The sequence below is a fragment of the Lampris incognitus genome, chromosome 18, assembly GCF_029633865.1.
Source record: "Lampris incognitus isolate fLamInc1 chromosome 18, fLamInc1.hap2, whole genome shotgun sequence".
NCBI classification, from domain to species: Eukaryota; Metazoa; Chordata; class Actinopteri; order Lampriformes; family Lampridae; genus Lampris; species Lampris incognitus.
In genome coordinates, this window is record NC_079228.1 from 36,498,175 (window position 1) to 36,518,643 (window position 20,469).

The 20,469-nt window shown below is 50.3% G+C and overlaps 1 protein-coding gene across 3 annotated transcripts; it reads left to right on the forward strand.

Moving 5' to 3' along the window:
• The first annotated feature begins 1,296 nt into the window (after positions 1-1,296).
• anp32e (acidic (leucine-rich) nuclear phosphoprotein 32 family, member E) lies at positions 1,297-18,807 on the forward strand. Of its 3 annotated transcripts, none has more exons than XM_056298928.1 (7): positions 1,297-1,685; positions 5,074-5,223; positions 5,498-5,620; positions 11,778-11,940; positions 12,209-12,342; positions 14,304-14,346; positions 16,571-18,807. In XM_056298928.1, the coding sequence occupies exons 1-7, from the start codon at positions 1,632-1,634 to the stop codon at positions 16,654-16,656; spliced, it is 753 nt and encodes a 250-aa protein (XP_056154903.1). In that variant the 5' UTR covers positions 1,297-1,631; the 3' UTR covers positions 16,657-18,807. The 3 variants fall into 3 exon arrangements, with proteins under 3 accessions (XP_056154903.1, XP_056154904.1, XP_056154905.1); XM_056298929.1 differs by having other exon boundaries at positions 12,209-12,306; XM_056298930.1 differs by lacking the exons at positions 14,304-14,346; positions 16,571-18,807 and having other exon boundaries at positions 12,164-12,285.
• The last annotated feature ends 1,662 nt before the right edge of the window (positions 18,808-20,469 follow it).

A 20,469-nucleotide genomic window follows, 5' to 3' on the forward strand; every position in this document is an offset into this window, starting at 1 on the left:
CTCTGAACAAACGCAGCGGGATTATTTTACAAACATAATACAGGTTTAAAGCAGCACATGGTCAATATGATGTAAGACAGACTTTGGCCTGAATGAGAGTCTAGCAGCTGACATACGCGCGCGCGCATGCGCACGCACGCACACACACACACAGTACAGAACAGGCAGCATATATTACACCGCACAGATGGCGAAGCTCGCCTTTGCTGCCTCTCCTCTTCCTCGCATTGTAAAGCCCACAGAACCAGATGGGCTAGATCGGGTATTTCGCTTAAAATAAACATTCCCTCCGCGTCGGTGAGTTGAACCCTTCTTTTTATCACGGGGGAAAAGTATGTGGGGGGGGGGGGCAGGTATGTGGTGTCTGACTCTGACGAATTACCCCACCACCCCCACCCCCCCCCCAAATAACAGTTACTAAATGGATCCTGTGACTGCACGGCTTACTTACTCCGACGGCAAAACACAACAACTTTACCAAGTTGTTACATTGTTTCCGTGTTCAAGATCGTTATTTAGTCACCGCGGCCCTACGCGAGTTTCAAATCAGCCATTTTGCACGAGCCACCACCACCCCCCCCCCGCCGCCCTAGAAACCGTGACGTGTCGCTTCTATGCGCTGTAGTTCTACGGCCGAGGGACCGTCAGCCATTTTACGCTCCGGGACTCCGGTGGAAGATCCTCTGCCGTGCATATCAAATGGAAGGGGGAGCTTTTCCATACAGGCTCTATAGGCCGGCCCCGGCGTGCTGCCTTGCTTGGCTGCCATGTTGAAACGTCTCCACCAGCGCCGTGCACGCGCGCGGGGGTGGGGTGGGGGGCACATATCTGGATAACACCACGCACAAGTAGGCCACCAAAGCGCGCGCGCGCCGCACGCACGCACGCACACACACACACCCTTCCGCCTCGGCAAGAAGGCATCGCAGGATTGTGGACGTCCTCCCAAGTTGACAAGCGATGATTGACATTTGTCAAATCAACACCAACAGTCCCGCGAAGAAGTTACCTGCTGCGAGATCCAACTTCTACATCGGCTCGGCGTGTGTGTGTGTGTGTGCGCGTGGGGGGTGGGGGAAGTGGGGGTGTGGGTGGTTAGTAGTTTTTTGTGTGTGTGCGCGCGCGCGTGTGCGCGCGCGCGCGTGTGTATTTGTTTAATTGGTCGCACTTATCGGTGTCAGTTTACCGCCGAAACACCGTCATCTGCCTTCACCGGGCTGCTGCGCAACGGACCCGCTCACCCCCCCTCCTCCTCCTCCTCCCCCACCTCCCCCCCTCCTCCCTCCTTCTCCTCCTCCTCCTCCTCCTCCTCCTCCCTCCCCCTCTTCCCCTTTTCGCGGATTATGTCCGATCGGCGCGGCCGTCGTCGGATCGACGCGTCGCCGGGCCAACCGGCGGCGGCGCAGGGGGAGCCGACCAATCGGGCTTCGGCTGGGGGAAAGGGGGCGGGGCGGCGCGGGGAGAGGGGGCAGGGCGCGAGGTATCATGGAGGATCAGTAGGCAAACCGCGGCCGTGCGCGAGAGCCGAGCTGCCTGTCCGGTCCCTCCGCGAGCCCCCGCGCCACAACCGCTACCACACTACAGTACCGTAACAGTAGAGCCCGGGCTTCCATTCAGCACACTTATCCGACATGGAGATGAAGAAGCGGATCAGTCTGGAGCTGAGGAACAGGAGCCCGGCCGAGGTGAGGAGGTTTGCTTCCTTTTTTCTTTTCTTTTTCTTGTTTTTTTTTGTTTTTTTTTAATAACACTTAAAACTGTTTCCTGAAATAGACGGGGAGGTGATGCGCGGACCGGGAGCCCGCGGTCCTCTTATATCACATGGACTCCGCGCAACGACGCCAGGCTCTCCTGCCAAGTTTGTTGGGGGGGGTTTATTGTTCGGGCTGTAACTCCGGCGGCTCGTTTCGGGGAGGGGGGGGGGTCCGAAATCTCGGTCCAGTTTCAGTTTTGTCACAACTACAGTAAACACGTCAGACCCCGGAGCGCCGATCATACTTGGATGTACAAGCGTTCATCCTATGGACGTCGCCTCCCCCCCCCCCTCCTCCTCCTCCTCCTCCTCGTCCACCTCCTCCTCGTCCACCTCCTCCTCCTCCTCTCCACACAAATCCCTGCGCTCCGGGCTCCTGCGCGGACACGTTAACGGCGCCCCGGCTCCGGGATCCCGCCGTGCGGCGGCAAAGCTGCCCCCCCCCTCAGGGGGGGCTGTTTAACCTTGGAGCACATTAGGAGACTTGTAGCGCCTTTGCTCCCGTTTCAGTTCAACTTTTTTCCGGATCGGACCTAACGAAGCCCCGGTCTCGCCCCGCGTTCGGTCTCGGCGAAACTAAGACGTTTAAGCCGGATTCGGGGGGGGGGGCGCGGGGGGGGGGACTAAAGCCGTGTTTTCGCGCGTCCGGCGTAGCTCCCCGCCAAGGAGACGCACGACACACATCAACACCGTTCCCCCGGAGCGGACATCTTAACTGGCGCACGCGTTTTAACTCGTCTCCCCCCCGTCCCCCGTCCTCCCCCCGCTGACGTTATTTCACGGCCCGGCGTCAAAACTGTCCAGAAAATAACCACATGTGTCCTTTTAACCGCGAAGGTTTGTCCCAATAAAGGTGCCCGACCGACCGACCGCTGGTGAGCTCGGCTGGTGAAGCACGCGCAGCGCGCTCGGTCGCGTGTCCGGACGGTTTGGAAGTTATTTTGTAACGCGTGTGCGGACGCTCCCCTCAAACCCACCACCTCCCCCCCCCCGACGAAACGTTGCGATTTAACGTAATTCTCGTTCAACGAGTCCCGACCCGGCGACGGAGGCGCCGCGCCGCGCGATTCCACGACGTCGCTGAACTTGCCGACACAACATGGCTTCTGAGGAGGACGTGTCGTCTTCTGTAACATTTCAACACCCGCTCGTCGTCGAGCCTCCATGATGCGTGCGATTATATAACGGCTCCGCGCGCACGCACGCACGCACGCACGCGGGGGACGGGGGGGGGGGCTCTATTCCGCTCTATTAAACTCGATTCTGTCCTGTTCGACTTATTTCTGTGCAATATTCTGCTCCGTTAAACTCCGGCTTACTCTCTGTTATACTCTACTCTGCTCTACTCTACTCTGCTCTGCTCTACTGAGCTCTATTCTGCTGGAGCGCTCGCGCGCGCGCGACCTTTTCAGAGGAAAGTTGACGTTTCGTCGCTTAAATTCGCCGACGGAGGAGCTCGCGGCGACCGCCGCCGCGTTTTATGAATTGAGGGAAGCCGGCAGATGGTGTGTGTGCGTGCGCGCGCGCGTGCGTAGGAGGGGGCGAGCCCATAAGACCCTCTCCCTCCCTCTCTCTCTCTCCCCCTCCCTCTCTCTCTCTCTCTCTCTCCCTCCCTCTCTCTCTCTCCCTCTCTCTCTCCCCCTCCCTCTCTCTCCCTCTCTCCCTCTCCCTCTCTCTCTCTCTCTCTCTCTCCCCCTCTCTCTCTCTCTCTCCCCCCTCCCTCCCCTCCGTAGATTACAGTACAGTAAACCACCCAGCTCCGTGTACTCATTCATGCCTCGTGCCGGCCTCCGGGCGGACGCAGCACGCCGCGCTGCGGGTGAAGCACACTTTTCCGTGGCGCTTACGTAACGAGCCGCGCGCGGCGCGCTGCGTCCGTGGCCCCGCCGTGTTCCGAGGAAGAGGAAGGACGCCGCCGCGCTTCATCTCCGTCCGTCGCACACTTTTACGCACGAAGCGCGCGGCTCGGCGCGCTCTCACGTCTGTAACGCGCCGTTTACGCTCGGGTTTTAAAATGGGAGCCGCTCGCTCAAGCCACTCGCCCAGGTGGTCCGGGACGCGTCTGACCGCGTGTCTTTCGGGGCGAGGACGTCACAGGAAACGCGTCATCGGCGCAGGATGTGGCGGTTGTTTGGGTGACGGCGCGCCGACTTTCGAAAACGACGAGACGCCCGACCTCCGCCGCAATGGTCCGCGTGCGTGTATATTAGTGGCTGAAACGTCGTCGGAAACGTTAGCCGCTGTCTTCACAATCTGTGTGACCCCCGTCGCCCAAAACGCGTCTTACGGCCACGTGTGAACAAGGAACGGCCCGTTTTAAAAGTGATCAAGACGCGGCTAGTAAGAGGACGTTAAAGAGAACATGAGGAAATGAGGGAAAAGGTGGTTGAACTGTAAAACAAGATGGCTACGTGTAGCATACTGGAACGAGGCGAGGTGGTACTTAGGTAAACTGCTAATAAGACCCGTTAACCCTTAGCTAACCGGTCCGATCCTTTGGCCGAGCGGTTAGTGACATCGCCTTGTAGTGCAGAACTCCACGTATCAAATCCCGCACCGGGCAAGAAAATAACCGGTTACACTACATTGGTTACCTCGGATCAATCCACTCTAATGTCCGCTCGGCCATGAGAGCAGACGTGAAGTGTTTATATGCCCTTCTCCTCTTAATTTTGTGTAGATTTTAAACATATTCCAGGAGAGTCCAACCTTTGCCCCTCTGGAAGTGAAGGGGACCGGGGTGCACACGTGGCTGTGACAGGGAGCCCCTCTGCTGGAGTCATAATGATGAACATAGTGACAGGACACTTATGACGAGGCTAGAAAGCCACCTTACTGCGTTCACGTCGAGCCTTGGTGGAAATGAAGGACCTCTGTTAAACTTTCTGTTTTGTTTTGTTTTTGTTGTCAGAAATCAACAATCAATTTATTGTCATTTCAGTCATGTGCTCTCATACTTAGAAAGAGACGAAATTTCCTTTCTCCCTGCCCACAGCAGTACAACACAAAAGCCCAAAAACACATATCCAAAAGAAAACGACACTAACAAAAAAGGGAGAACGAGGCAACAAACAAACAAAAAACAGGTCAACAACACCGTCCATTCAGTAAATTTGCAACACAGTTCAAAAATGTCACAATCAGAGTTAAAATTATTACATAACGACAAATATGACAAGATTTAACATTCGTCCGAAGTACTTAGAGAAAAGGGGACTTCTGAAATGAAGGTTGGAATCAGTTTGATATGTTGATTTGAAGGATCCCTTTGATAGTTTGCATGACAAACCTCTCGCTCTCGCTCTCGCTCGCTCTCTCAGGTTGCAGAGTTGGTGGTGGATAACTGTCGATCCAGCGATGGAGAGGTCGAGGGACTAACGGATGAATTTAAAGAGCTGGAGTTTCTCAGTATGGTCAATGTGGGTCTCACCTCACTGGCTAAACTGCCCTCACTTCCCAAGCTACGCAAGGTACACACACACACACACACACACACATATACAAAGGTCACTACCATGTACACATACCAGGGTAATACATGCCTGCAGATACACAGAATGATCGCGGATGACGGAGAGGTGGCAGAAATGGAGTGAAGAGGGAGGTGATTGGGGCTGAGGGGGGACAATTAGTGTGTGTTGTTCTATTCCATTCCTTCTGTTCTGTTCTGGTGTTTGTCTGGTCGGTCTTATTTGATGTGGTTTGGTCCGGTCTGTTAACGGCTGTGTGTGGGTTGTGTTTCAGTTGGAGTTGAGTGACAACAACATCTCCGGAGCTCTGGAGACTCTGTCAGATAAATGTCCCAACCTGAGCTACCTCAACCTAAGCGGGAACAAGATCAAAGAGCTGAGCAGTGTGGAGGCGCTGGTTAGTACACACACACACACACGTACACACATAAAACATAATTGCATGTTGCTTCACTAATCATATCCTATACACAGTCTCTTTGAGATGAGGGAACACACACATCATTAGAGATATTACACTCCTGAAATAAATCCTTTACACTAAAAGGGATATTTTGTGATTCCGGTTACCTGCAACTTCCTGGGTCTTCCTCAGTTGAACTTGGCTTTTGTTCCTTCTGAGAAGGTGAAGAGGTTAGGGGGGATGTAAAGACTGTGAAGTATTCCTCAAGACAACTGACTTGACAACGAGCGACCGAAACAGACACGCTTGCGTTCCCTAGTTATAGGTTACACGTCACGTCGGCTATGTCTGTATTAGCTAGCATGACAGCAGATAAGCTAACATAGCAGTATGACTTGAGGGCGCGAGTCGTATTTTTGGACTGACCACGAATCCATTGTGTCCTAATGTGAATGACATGACGTCACATCACGGATCGCCGTTCCAGAAAGGCGACTGCTGTCGGGGGCAGTTACCTTCTTCCAGCCAAGCAGCCTACCTCACGATTCCTTAAGCGTGTTTATCCGCCGCTTTTGCTGAGGAACGAAAGCATCATTTTTATATGAAATGGGAATTTTCAAAATTCCGTTCAAAAAGGCTCCCCGCCCCCTCACCCGGAAACCCCTTCAAACACACCCAGCAAGTCCCTGAATTTCAGTCCACACCGCATCCGTTCCTACAGTCACGTCGTCATCGTAACCTCTTCGTTTATTTTTAGGTTAGCAAAATGCCGCATAGACGAGATTATCCTGAGCTGCTGTTTCTCGTTGCTATTTTTGCCCTTCTCATTCCATCGGCTGTTAAACTTTATGGCTGCGGCACTGTGCATTTTCATTAGTTGCATGTCTGATTTGACGTGTCACATGAAACGTGTTGAACGGGCTGGCGCCGGGGTCCCGTGAGGCCCGTTTCCAACAACAGGGTCCCAGGGGAAAGGCTGCGCCACACTCGGGACCGATTCCCGCGGATTCAAATTCACAGACTCTTCCACACCAAAGGAGAAGTTCATAAAAACTCGGGGGTTTTAGTTCGATGTGGGAGTGATAATGCTGTACAGTGTTTACACACACACACACACACACACACACACACACGCACACACACACACACACACAGCTGGAACAGCAAACAATATTACAGTGGATTTGAATGAGTATCAGTACCTGACCCTTGTAGTATTTGAATGAGGACCCAGTGTGATGCATGAAACAAGGCACCAATGTTGTGGGTATAACGGTAAGGTCCTATAAATCACTCGATTGACTCACAGACAAGACTCTGCTTTTGACATTTAAACTGATGTAACTCCAGAGAAGAAGTTACCCAACAGAACTCGTCTCTGGTTTTCCGTAAACGGTTCCGTTACTTCCCCGCGGTCGAAAAACAATACCTTGAAAGTTTATCGTTTGGCATTTTTTTCCCTTTGCCAGCTCAAAAATCAACACAAAATCACCCCTATCGTGGTGCAGATTCAGAAAGAAGACCCGGATCTTTAGACTCGTCAATGGCGATGGCTTTTTTTACGCCGGGTTAGCCATACTTTAAAGGTCTACACAACACTGAAATGACTTCTTTTCGCCGAACACTGGTGTATTTGGACACATCCAAGTTGGAGACATCGACCCTGGTGCTTATTTTAGCACAAACTATATGATCTATGCATTCATCTAGATTTAACTCCTCACTGAGCTATGCTCTGTTGCTTTTTGTGTGTTTTACTGTTGATTATTGTTATTTTCTCTTTTTTTTACTGCTTTGTTGTTTATTGTGTATGATGTAAGGTTACCTTGAGTGTCATGAAATGCGCCATTAAATAAAATGTATATATTATTATTATTATTTATATACCCACTACTACTACTACTTCTTGCTGCTCCCGCTAGGGGGCGCCACAGCGGATCATCCGTTTCCATCTCTTCCTGTCTTCTGCATCTCCCTGTGTCACGCCAGCCACCTGCATGTCCTCCCTCACCACATCCATAAACCTCCTCTTTGGCCTTCCTCTTCTCGTCTTCCCTGGCAGCTCCATATTCAGCATCCTTCTCCCAATATACCCAGCATCTCTCCTCCACACATGTCCAAACCATCTCAATCTTGCCTCTCTTGCTTTGTCTCCAAACCGTCCAACCTGAGCTGTTCCTCTAATATACTCGTTCCTAATCCTGTCCTTCTTCATCACTCCCAATGAAAATCTTAGCATCTTCAACTCTGCCACCTCCAGCTCCACCTCCTGTCTTTTGATCAGTGCCACTGGCTCCAAACCATATAACATAGCTGGTCTCACAGCCATCTTGTAAACCTTCCCTTTAACTCTTGCTGTTACTTTGAACAGTTGGCCCCAAGTATTTAAACTCATCCACCTTCATCACTTCTACTCTTTGTATCCTCCCCATTCTGCCGTCCTCCCTCTTGTTTGACGCAAATGTATTCTGTCTTGCTCCTACTGACTTTAATTCCTCTTCTCTCCAGTGCATACCTCCACCTCTCCAGGCTCTCCTCCACTTGCACTTGCTCCCTACTCTCCCTACAGATCACAATGTCATCCGTGAACATCATAATCCACAGAGACTCCTGCCTGATCTTGTCCGTCAACCTGTCCATCACCATTGCAAACAAGAAACGGCTCAGAGCTGATCCTTGATGTAATCCCACCTCCGCCTTCAACCCCTCCGTTATACCTACCAGACACCTCACCACTGTCTCACTGTCCTCATACATATCCTGCACCACTCCTACATACTTCTCTGCAACTCCCGACTTCCTCATACAATACCACACCTCCTCTCTCGGCACTCTGTCATATGCTTTCTCTAAAGACACAATGTAACTCCTTCTGGCCTCCTCTATACTTCTCCATCAATACTCTCAAAGCAAACATCACATCTGTGGTGCTCTTTCATGGCATGAAACCATACTGCTGCTCGCTGATCATCACCTCTCCTCTTAACCTAGCTTCTATTACTCTTTGACATACCTTCATGCTGTGGCTGATCAACTTTATACCTCTGTAGTTACTACAGTTCTGCACATCACCCTTATTCTTGAAAATTGGTACCAGTATGCATTTTCTTCCCCCTCGGGTATCCTCTCACTTTCCAAGATTGTGTTAAACAATGTAGTTAAAACTCCACTGCATCTGTCCTAAACACCTCCATGCCTCGACAGGTCTGTCATCTGGACCAACTGCCCTCAAAGTACTCCTTCCACCTTCTCAGCACACTCTCCTCGCTTGTCAGCACATTTCCATCTCTATCCTTCTACGCCCTAACCTGCTGCACATCCTTCCCAGCACAGTCCCTTTGTCTGGACAATCGGTACAAGTCCTTTTCTCATTCCTTACCGTCCATCTTCTCATAGAACTCACCATACGCCTCTTCCTTTGCCTTCACCACCTCTCTCTTTGCTTTGCGCTGCATCTCCTTGTACTCGTCTACTTTCTTCATCTCTCTGACTATCCCACTTCTTTGCCAACCTCTTGCTCTGTATACTTTACTGTACTTCCTCATTCCACCACCAAGTCTCTTGTGTCCTTGCTCTGTCCATATGACACACCAAGTACCTTCCTAGCTGTCTCCCTCAGTAGTTGATCAGACGCAGTAGTTGATCAGCCATCCAGCAACTCTTCACTACCACCCAGCGCCTGTCTTAACGCCTGGCCTGAACTCCACACAACAGTCTCCCTTCTTCAACTTCCACCATTTGATCCTTGGCCCTGCCTTCACTCTCTTCCTCATCTTGATCTCCAAAGTCATCCTACAGACCACCCTCCAATGTTGCCTCGCTACGTTCTCCCCGTCACCACCTCGCAGTCTCCAATCCCTTTCAGATCGCGCCTCCTACATAAGATATAGTCCACCTGTGTGCTCTTTCCTCCACTCTAATGTTTCACCCTGTGTTCCTCCCTCTTCTTGAAATATGTATTCACCACAGCCATTTCCGTCCTTTTTGCAAAATCCACCCACCATCTGTCCTTCCACAGCCCTCTCCTTGACACCATACCTACCCATCACCTCCTCATCACCTCTGTTCCCTTCACTAACATGCCCATTGAAGTCCCCTCCAATCACCACTCTCTCCTCCTTGGGTACCCTCTCCACCACTTCATCTACCTCACTCCAGAATTCTTCTGTCTCTTCCATCTCACACCCAACTTGTGGGGCATATGCGCTGATAACATTCATCAACACACCTTCGATTTCCAGCTTCATACTCATCACTCTGTCTGACACTTGCTTCACCTCCAACACACTCTTGACATACTCTTCCTTCAGAATTACCTCTGCCCCATTTCTCCTCCCATTTGCACCATGGTAGAAGAATTTGAACCCTCCTCCGATGCTCCTGGCCTTTACTCCCCTTCCACCTGGTCTCTTGCACACACAGTATGCCTACCTTTCTTCTCTCCATCATATCAGCCAGCTCTCTCCCTTTACCAGTCATGGTGCCAACATTCAAAGTTCTGACTTTCACCTCCACACTCCTACCCTTGCTCCTCTCTCAATGCCTCTGGACGTGCCTTCCCCCTCGTCTTTTCCTTCACCAACAGTAGCATAGTTTCCACCGGCACCCTGCTGGCCAACAGTACCAGTGGCGGTCATTGGTAACCCTGCTCTCCGGTATGGAAATCTGATTTATGATCCACATATTTGATTTGGCAAAGGTTTTATGCCGAATGCCCTTCCTGATGCAACCCTCCCCATTTATCTGGGCTTGGGACCGGCACTAAGAATGCACTGACTTGTGCATCCCCAGTGGCTGGGTTTTTATCCTCAGTGGCTAGGTTATTTTTATTTAGTTTGGTTATTTTGGGTATATTATTTACCCAAAGCAGTAAATTTCAGCTGAGTGCTCTTCTATGGTTTTAACCGCATTATTACAACAATCAGCAGAGTCTGGGGGCGGACTGAGGGGACCTCCACCCACTTTCAGTTGTCATCTCTAAGCAACGGAAGTACTCTAAGATACTCATGTTAGCTTGCTACCTGTCACTACTACCGACCGTAACTGTTGAAGTTTATAACAACTTACAATGTTACACACGTTTTGTTCGATAATTTATGGATTTATGTATTTATTTGGTCTCATTTACTTAATGAGGAAGGAGCCAGAGGTGATTTTAATAGGTCGGAACAAGTATAAAAATAAACAAATAAATGAAATGCATGACTTTTGAGTCTGGCTGCAAAAAAATAAAAGTAAATTAAAAATAAAATTTGTGTAAATATATATATATATATATATATATATATATATATAAATACATTGCTTTTGAGTTTGGCCACCAGCTATTCTGTCCCAGTAATGCCAAGGGCAGGGGTAAACTGAAAAGAAATAGTGATTTAATTTTTGCTGTTTTTGTTTTGGACTTGGCGTCCTGTTTTGTTGACCTTTAATACTGTTGCCCTTTACTGTTGAAAATTGGTATTACCACCCCTGACCACTAGAGGGAGCCTCTGGCCTTTCTCATTGTGGGAAGTCCTTTTCCATCAGGTGGCGTTTATTATCAAAGTTTCGATAAAGCTGTAATTGTGTGATCCTTTAACTGATCCAAGGATGCTAAATATAATTTGAGACCTAAGATACGTTATATAATTTGGGGATAATATATAAGGAAATAACAAAATACAGCTGTTGACATTTCTGATACCTTTGGCGTTGCTCTAATACTGTGTAACATAAAACTACCAACAACAACAAGTTGACAATAGGCTGACATGCTACCCATGTGTTGTGTCACAGATGTTAGTCATTAGGATCTGGTTCCGTTCTAACGAGCTGTAAGCTGTCGGTGTTTCACAAGTTGTCAGCTAGAACATAAACTTACAGCCAGTTTCGTTTGACATCTGTGAAAGTGAGACGATATTTTTTTACAACGAAAGATGCTGACATGTGGTTTTCCTCGGCTCATTGACCAGCATATTAAACAAGCCGGTTTGATCCCGCCTGAGTCCAAACCCCTGTCAGAACCAAAGCTGGGTTTTCTGTTTATCGTCTCCTTTCCGCACCGGGAGAAGAGGAAGTCTGTAATGTTATTTCTCGCAGCTTTTACCCGATGAAGATGTGTGTGCCTGTAACGTTGTCTAACACGCTTCCACGTCTTTGTGTGTGACAGCAAAACCTGAAGAGCCTGCGGAGTCTGGACCTGTTCAACTGTGAGATCACCACACTGGAGGACTACCGAGAGAGTGTGTTTGAACTCCTCCCTCAGGTGACTTACCTGGATGGTTTCGACCAGGAAGACAATGAGGCTCCCGACTCGGAGGCTGACGATGAAGGTGAGACGGAGCACCGTGGTGTGTGTGTGGTTACTAATCATAGGGCGGTTCTACTCACCTTAAATGAACTCAGTTAAGGATGTGACTTCAGTTTCAAAGTTTAAAAAAAGTCTTTTTGTTAAGGAAGGAGAATCTTGTTGTGATGTATTCAAAATACACTGACAGTCAGACGATGTGAATTAAACCTGCTTATCACCGCTCATGAGACGGTGTTTCTAACCAGCCCGTTGAACCCTCACCGAGAGCCTTCCTCTCCCTTTGTCACCAGACGACGAAGAGGATGGTGAGGATGGGGCCGGTCCCACGGGAGACTACGACGAGGAGGAAGAGGATGATGAGGAGGAGGAGGGATCAGAGGGAGGAGAGGTGGGCCTGTCCTTTCTGATGAAGCAGGGCGCTCAGGTGGGCAACAACAGTCCAGCGCTCCCCAGGGGGTCAATCCACGCTCAATTCAGCCAGAGCCGGGTCCACACACGGCCCCAAACACAGAACCGGGGTCGAAACAGAACCTGATTCTCCGCCGGCCTGTCACTGACCAACCAAATAGCAAAAATATGAATGCTGTATTTATTAATAGAGATAATGTGTTGGTCCGTATAGCACTGTATGAAAAGGGTCAGCAAAAACTCAAAGAATAAAATGCATCATAAAACAAAATAATAAGATGGAAACTGGCAGATTAATTAAGTTCTTCAAAAAGCCAACAATGTATGTAATGACAGTGGCAAAGGGGAGTCGGTGAGAGTTTATTCTTAATTTAAAATTGAATAAAAACTAGGAGAAATAAATGACGGACGCCAACACAGTTGCGGCTCTCCTGACTTTCCCGGCCTGGGACCAGACTGGTTCCCTTTAAAAGGATCCAGTTTGACCAGTTCGGTAAACCGGTTTCGGTTGCTGTATTTCGTTCGGGGTTTCATATAGAATTCGTATAGTTCACGTAAAATGTAGACGTGGTTTTGTTCCCCGTCCCAACCAGCCGATTTGTGAGGAAAGCGCAGTTTCCTGCCCGGCAAAGATGTCCTTCCACTAGGGGGACATCCGGTCACCATGACTACACGAGGTTTTACTGGTGTTGTGTAGCAGATGACAAGTGCGATGGACCCGGTTGTTTCCCCCCCCCCGGGCTGAGCTGAATTGAGCTGGACTGGTGGATTGACCCATCGCTGTGGGACGTTTTGACCACGTTTGGCACCAAAATGGCCGCCTCCGACAAACGTCCGTGAGCAGAGCGCACCGGAAGTCGGGCCGTCTCGCTCTCTTGTCAGCCGTCACCGGTGTTGTACCCTCATCAGTCTCTCGCCCCCGGTGCGTCTGTGTGGAGCCGGGCCATGTGTACTGCTGGCTACGGGGCGCCTCCTGCGGGTGGAAAGGAGGAGATGTGAGGAGGTTGATGGACGCCAGACCATCACTTTCGTCCATATTCCAGTTCAGAAACCTGTTTCTGGTCAGCGTGCAGCTGGCCAGTCGCTGTTTTCCTGCCGCTGGCCGCCGACCACATCATCCTTATTGTGCACAATAGAAATGTACATATCCGGGACTTCCGGGTGGCGTGGCGGTCTATTCCGTTGCCTAGCAACACGGCGCTAGCCGGTTTGAATCCCCGTGTTACCTCCGGCTTGGTTGGGCGTCCCTACAGACACAATTGGCCGTGTCTGCGGGTGGGTCCTGGTCGCTGCACTAGCGCCTCCTCTGGTCGGTCTGGGGGGAATAGCGTGATCTTCCCACGTGCTACGTCCCCCCTGGTGAAACTCCTCGCTGTCAGGGGAAAAGAAGCGGCTGGCGACTCCACATGTATGGGAGGAGGCGTGTGGTAGTCTGCGGCCCTCCCCGGATCAGCAGAGGGGGCGGAGCAGCGACCGGGACGAGTGGGGTAATTGGCCGGATACAATTGGGGAGAAAAGGAGGGAAAAATCCAGGGGGGGAAAAAAAAATAGAAAAGAAATTTACATATCTCCTTGTAACATGTTCTCCATTTTTTTTTTTTTTTTTTTACACTTGAGAAAAGTTTGTTGAGCGTTAAATCGCCGAAGTGTAAATTTACTTGGCGCTGAATTCGTTTAAACTGGAGACCTGAACTACATCCTCAGCCCCTGCCCTGGGTTTAGCTCAGTGCCGGGGGTCGGACCGGTGTCGGAGTTGGTTTGACTGGAGCTAAGCTGGGTCAAAGTACCATGATGTGAGTGTGCCCCCCATGTGGTGTAGTCAACCTCTGTGTAGGCTCCGATGAGACCCAACTAAACTAGTACGAGACCTTCATGTGCCCCTAGACCCCATACAGGTCCGCCTCCCAAGTGGACGCTCGCCATGCTGGTCTGTACATGACCTTCAACTGACTCTCCCTCTCTCGCTCTCGCTCACAGGATGAGGAAGAGGAGGACGACTATGCAGAGGAGGAGGAGGAAGGTAGGTGGACAGGATAGTGTCTGTGTCACATGACCAGAGGATGTGGAAACTCTCCGTGGAAACAGATCACTTGTGAAGTTCTGTTTGGTCATATGACCAGTACCCCAGAACCAGAACCAGAACCAGACCCGCTCCTTTTACTTGTTTTCTAAAGAAAAGATTCAAGTGTGTGTGTGTGTGTGTGTGTGTGATATTTGCTGCTACTGGTTGTGGTAGGAGAGTTTCTTTTGGTCGCATAGCAACACACAGCTGAAGGAATTAAGACAGAGAACTGGCATGCGCACACACACACACACACACACACACACACACGCACGCACACACTGGTCCGCCTGTTGCCTACAGATACAGAACCGGAGGCGTGCGTAGGCGGTGCGCTTGTAGGGGAGACTTTGTTCTGACTCACTCCGTCATACATCCGACATACCATGAAATTACACAAAGATGAACACATACACACATGCCCGAATCGCACAAGCCCGTGCACGTTGAACACAAAGCATGGACACGCACACAGTCACACGCACGCTTTTGTAATCCTGTGCAGTACACACGGGCGTGCATTGTTGGGTCCACACTTAGAAAACACACACACACACACACACACACACACACACACACACACACACACACACACACACACACACACACACACACACACAGAGTTTCTGGTGAGGTCTAGGACGTCTTTGAAGTCGGAGAATCTCCCTATTGTGCGACCAGAAGAGATTGTTGTGATAGAAATATGCTAATGACGCGCTGCCAGCTTCATATTCAAATGATATTCAAATAGTTTTCTGTTTTAAATCCTTTGTAGGGGGACTGACATTTTCAGTGCACACTAGATCAGTGTTTCTCAACCCAGTCCTCGAGGACCCCCTATCAGGACCCCCTATCCTGCAGATTTTCTTTGCAAACCTGTTTGTAGTTATTCAACCAATCAGCAATGGATTTTGTCAGACGTTGCACACCTTGCATAATTAAGTGCTGCGAGATGATTGGTCGAGTAAGTACAAGCGGGGCTACCTATGCGGGGTTACAATGAGAATCTGCAGGATAGGGGGTCCTCGAGGACCCCCTATCCTGCAGATTTTCTTTGCAACCCTGAATAGGTGTACCTGTTTGTAGTTATTCAACCAATCAGCAATGGATTTTGTCAGATGTTGCACACCTTGCATAATTAAGTGCTGCGAGATGATTGGTCGAGTAAGTACAGGACCCCCTGTCCTGCAGATTCTCATTGTAACCCTGCATAGGTACCTGTTTGTAGTTATTCAACCAATCAGCAATGGATTTTGTCAGACATTGCACATCTTGCATAATTAAGTGCTGCGAGATGATTGGTCGAGTAAGTACAAGCAGGGCTACCTATGCAGGGTTACAATGAGAATCTGCAGGATAGGGGGTCCTTGAGGACCCCCTATCCTGCAGATTTTCTTTGCAACCCTGAATAGGTGTACCTGTTTGTAGTTATTCAACCAATCAGCAATGGATTTTGTCAGACGTTGCACACCTTGCATAATGAAGTGCTGCGAGATGATTGGTCGAGTAAGTACAGGACCCCCTGTCCTGCAGATTCTCATTTTAACCCTGCATAGGTACCTGTTTGTAGTTATTCAACCAATCAGCAATGGATTTTGTCAGACATTGCACATCTTGCATAATTAAGTGCTGCGAGATGATTGGTCGAGTAAGTACAAGCGGGGCTACCTATGCAGGGTTACGATGAGAATCTGCAGGAGGACCCCCTATCCTGCAGATTCTCATTGTAACCCTGCATAGGTACCTGTTTGTAGTTATTCAACCAATCAGCAATGGATTTTGTCAGATTGTTGCACACCTTGCATAATTAAGTGCTGCGAGATGATTGGTCGAGTAAGTACAAGCGGGGCTCCCTATGCGGGGTTACAATGAAAACCTGCAGGATAGGGGGGGTCCTTGAGGACTGGGTTGAGAAACACTGCACTAGATGTGCACATAATTCAAGTATTTTGAGTTTAGTCTCGGAAGTGTTTTGGTCTTGAGCGCCGCCCGTAGCCGGTGTGCTACGTCAGGCGTGCGGTAAGATCGGTTTCTCGAGCTGTCACCGGTATTTACCTCCCAAAGTGTGCGAGGCTCCTGAATTCACACTCTAGTCAGTGCACTGTCAGCCAGGGCTTCGTCCCGTCTGTCAGGGGGGGGCGCTCTACTCTAACATCCGGATTGGTGTGTGGTCTCTCCGCAGAGGAGCAGGCGGGAGTACGGGGTGAGAAGAGGAAGAGGGACGCGGAGGACGAAGGGGAGGACGACGACGACGACGACGACGACTAGTCCCCCCCCCCCCCCCCGTGTCATTCCGTCCGTCTGTCTCACTGTCCATCTCTGTCGACCTCCGGACCCGAAACTTAGGCGAGAGAACAGCAGCAGCAAGAAACCCACCAACGCAAACATCGACAACGTTACGGAACCGTAACTACAGCCATAATTAACACCACAAACAACAGCCCCGACCGAAAGTACAGCAGTACCACCGGCAACACCTTCCACAGGGACAAACATCCGTACTTTTAACAATGACGACAGCTAGCGTGATCTTCCAGAAAGTTCTTCTCAGTGTCTATGAAATCTATATGTATTTCTTTAGGTCTTTTCTTTTTAAATAGCAACGGTGATAGAATATTTTATACGATTCTAGGGGGGGGGGAAAGAGGAATTCTTCAACGATCCATTTTGTTTTCATTCCAAGTTATCGAGCCCCTCGTTCAGATCCCTGCCGCGGTTCCGGACGTCCGGCGCGACGATTCCGGAAGTCGTCCTCGTGCGCGCGAAGCGGGGCCGGAAGATGTCCGCCAGACACGCGCCGGTTAGCGTTAAGTCCGTGTCTGGCAAGTTAGCGTACCCTCACGACCACTTCCGGCAGGTAACCCCCAACGCTCGCCCGGAGACCCCGTTTCCCTTCCGCACGTGTAAATGCGCTGTTAAAACAAGATGGCCGCCCGGTGAATACCGACAGCCGTGACCAGGGGTCAGAGAACGAGTGTCCTCTTCCAGCTAGCTGGCTGCTCTGGAAGTAAGTGTGGCGGGATGTCTTGAAACCGGGGGTGGGGGGGGGGGGGTTTCGTCTCGGAGATCTGGCAACTCGGCTCCAGAAGCGCCACGTGGGCTCGCTTCAATTTGTAAACTCTCTACTCGCGGCGCCCGTACTGTGTCCGTTTTGTTTTATTAGTGTAGCCCGGTACCACAAATTACAAACTTGCCTCAAGCGGCTTTACAGCAACCACGACATCCCGCCCTCAGACCCCCTCCGTCAGATTCCTCTGGTCTCGCTTGTGTCTCCAAAGACTGGCCCAGACGGGAGCTGGCCGAGGCTCCGGCCGCTGATAGGAAACCGTTAAACACCTTTTTAAGTGCGGCGCCCACGCTCAGATCTGCTCGTGTTTTCCAGCTTTTGAACTTGCGGCTCTCTCGATACTCGCAGAGCCACACTGAGGCACGTTCTGAAAACGTGCCAGGCTCTCAGCGCGCCCCCTCCTGTTGGATGTTGTAACAAACAGACCTGAGGTTCTTGGCGGACACCGCCCCAAACCCTGAAGATGCCACACGTGAGCCGGTGCTGACCTGAAACCAGCGGTTCTGTGTTAGCCGTGTCCTGGTCCAAGGCATCAAAGCCAGTGCTTCTGCAACGGACCCACAGAGCCAGACGGACCTCCGTTGGGTTTCACCTGCAGGGCGGAGCTGTTGTCTCCTCGTTAAAATATCAGCCAATGCTGGATGGAGGTTTTATTAACATTTTACTTGTCGTCAGAGGAGCTGAAGCTTCACCAGCGGTCTGCACCTCCTGCCTCCTTCACTAGGTTTTGTTTGTGAAGATGCAGTCTACTCCCACAAAGTCCGGACACCCTTTAGAAACCATTCGGGGAAAAAAAAGATCACAAACGGTTTAAGAAAAACCAGATGCCTTCGAATCTGTGGAAAGCACATCCGTTTCTGGACTCTCATCCAGGCTGAAGGAGAGCTCCCCCTGCAGGAACTTTACATGCATTACACCTTATCAGGGACACCGGTCCGAGTACAAGATGTCAACTCCACTGGCTGGTTTTAGCGCTGGCATTTTGCTGCTGTCCACCATGTGTTTGAAACCGCTTTCTTACTTGACTAAAATTCACTTCCGGATAATTCAGCTTTTCGGGAGTTAAACTCGCCTCGCCTCCAGATTCGTTGAGCGGTAGCCAGTCTCCTCTTCGTGCCCGACGCGTTTTCCGACCAGTTCATTTTGGTGAATCACGATCACGTTCTGACCGTTTTCCTCAGATTACTTGAAGAAGCCCTTCAGTCCCGTAGTTAGACGTACCCAGAGGCCTGGGAGGCCCAGACTCAGCTAGGCCACGATAATAATAACGATGATAATAATGATACAGCCCACCGTGTGTGTTTGACTTGTTGTAGGGGTTTTTATGAGGAGGGGTGGGGGGTAGTTCTGTGTTCTCTTTTTTTTAGTTTTTAATCTTTGAAATTTTTTTTGGGGGGGAGGGGGTGGGTGGGTGGGGGTTTATAGTCGTAATCCAGATCCATCAGGCTGTCCTGGACTCGCTTGTGCCCTCAGTGCTAGCAGTGAACATATTCGATTCAGGTTTTTATCGGACTGCATGTGGTTTTGCAGTTAGTCGTAGCCGCCGCCGGTTTAAGGCCCGCCGCCGCCTCACAGAGCTTCCTTCAGCGCTGCAGCTGCACCATCAGGAGGAACTATTTGGAAGAGGACAAACAAAACAAGAAGAAGAAGAAGAAGAAGAAATGAAATCCTGCAGTACCACTAAAGCGGATTTACCGGCCACGCGGGTCCCGTATTGGCTACACCTGGAGAAACACTGTACAGTTTTCAGCCCTCAACTTTTGTCAAAACTGAAATAAGCTCTTTTTTTTGTTACTTCCACCACCGAGAGTCACGGAAGCGATATTTTGCATCTTTCCGAAGACGGTCGAGTCGAGGGACGCCACCGGCGCAGGGACACAACACGTCGTCTTCGTCACAATATCTCGACAACTGAAGCAGCGCTGCCCACGTTGTGTAGATTTGTCTGTTTCTACACTAGGCACACCGGGGGGGTGGGGTGGGGTTGGGGGTGGGGAGGGGGGGGGGTTTGTTGAAACTGCCATTCCCTTTAGCAGAGAGTATAAGTGTGAAGGCCTCGATAGCGGAGCTGGCGCCCGGCCACAGCGGGGCGCCAGCTCGCCTAAAGCAAATAGCACTGACCTTTGTAACGCGACATGTTAGCTCTGTGGTTTTTAAGGCAATATTGTAAATAGGAAGTCAGTTCAATCAGTTCTTTGTGTTTCACGTTATCAGGTTGCTTTGTATTTTGGAATGGAAAGTGATTTTTTTTTTTTTTCAGATGTCTGGGTTTTGTTTTGTTTTGTTTTTATTTTTTTTGTTTTGTTTTTGTTTTTTTGTTTTTTTTAAACAGTCTCCCACAAGAGAGGCGGCGCTCGGACCCCGTGTCTCGCCTCTAGCCCCAGCTCACTCCTGTACCCGCTGTTATTTTTTTCTCCCGTCATGCCGTTTGTGAGGAGTTTTGTGTTTTGATGTTTTTGTGCGGTGTAAAAAAAAAAAACAAAAAAAAAGTATCTTAAGAGGGGTTTTGAATAAAAAAAAACATCAACAAAACAAATGCTGTTCTCTGCTTGATGGTGCTCGATAGGTAGTTGAGCGGATGAGACCACGCGATGCTTCTGTCTTTGGCGATGGTCCCCCGTGTCAGATTAGGCCTCACTGCGCCGTGCATTCTTGCCGTGTCTTGGCCGGGAGACTGGCGACGCTTCCACCGGGCACATTTACGTTTGGCGGCGCAGTGGGTAGCGCGGTGGCCTCACAGAAAGAAGGTCCTGGGTTCGAGCCCCGGGGTAGTCCCACCTTGGGGTCACCCCGGGTCGTCCTCTGTGTGGAGTTTGCGTGTTCTCCCCGTGTCTGCGTGGGTTTCCTCCAGGCTCCAGCATCCCCGCCACCCTGAGAGCAGGATAAGCGGTTCAGGTGATGGATGGATGGACATTTACAGTTGGAGTTCTTCCCGTCATGTCACGACCTCATCATTTAGTTCAGGCGATTCTAAACTTGTCATACTGTCACCAAGCTGTCGAGGTACGCTTTGA

Bases quoted from the DNA above. Each gene is read 5' to 3' on its own strand.
- anp32e (XM_056298928.1), top strand. From the start codon at position 1,632: ATGGAGATGAAGAAGCGGATCAGTCTGGAGCTGAGGAACAGGAGCCCG. The intron at 5,621-11,777 runs GTTAGTACACAC...TGTGTGTGACAG, and splicing joins TGAGCAGTGTGGAGGCGCTG to CAAAACCTGAAGAGCCTGCG. The intron at 11,941-12,208 runs GTGAGACGGAGC...CTTTGTCACCAG, and splicing joins CTCGGAGGCTGACGATGAAG to ACGACGAAGAGGATGGTGAG.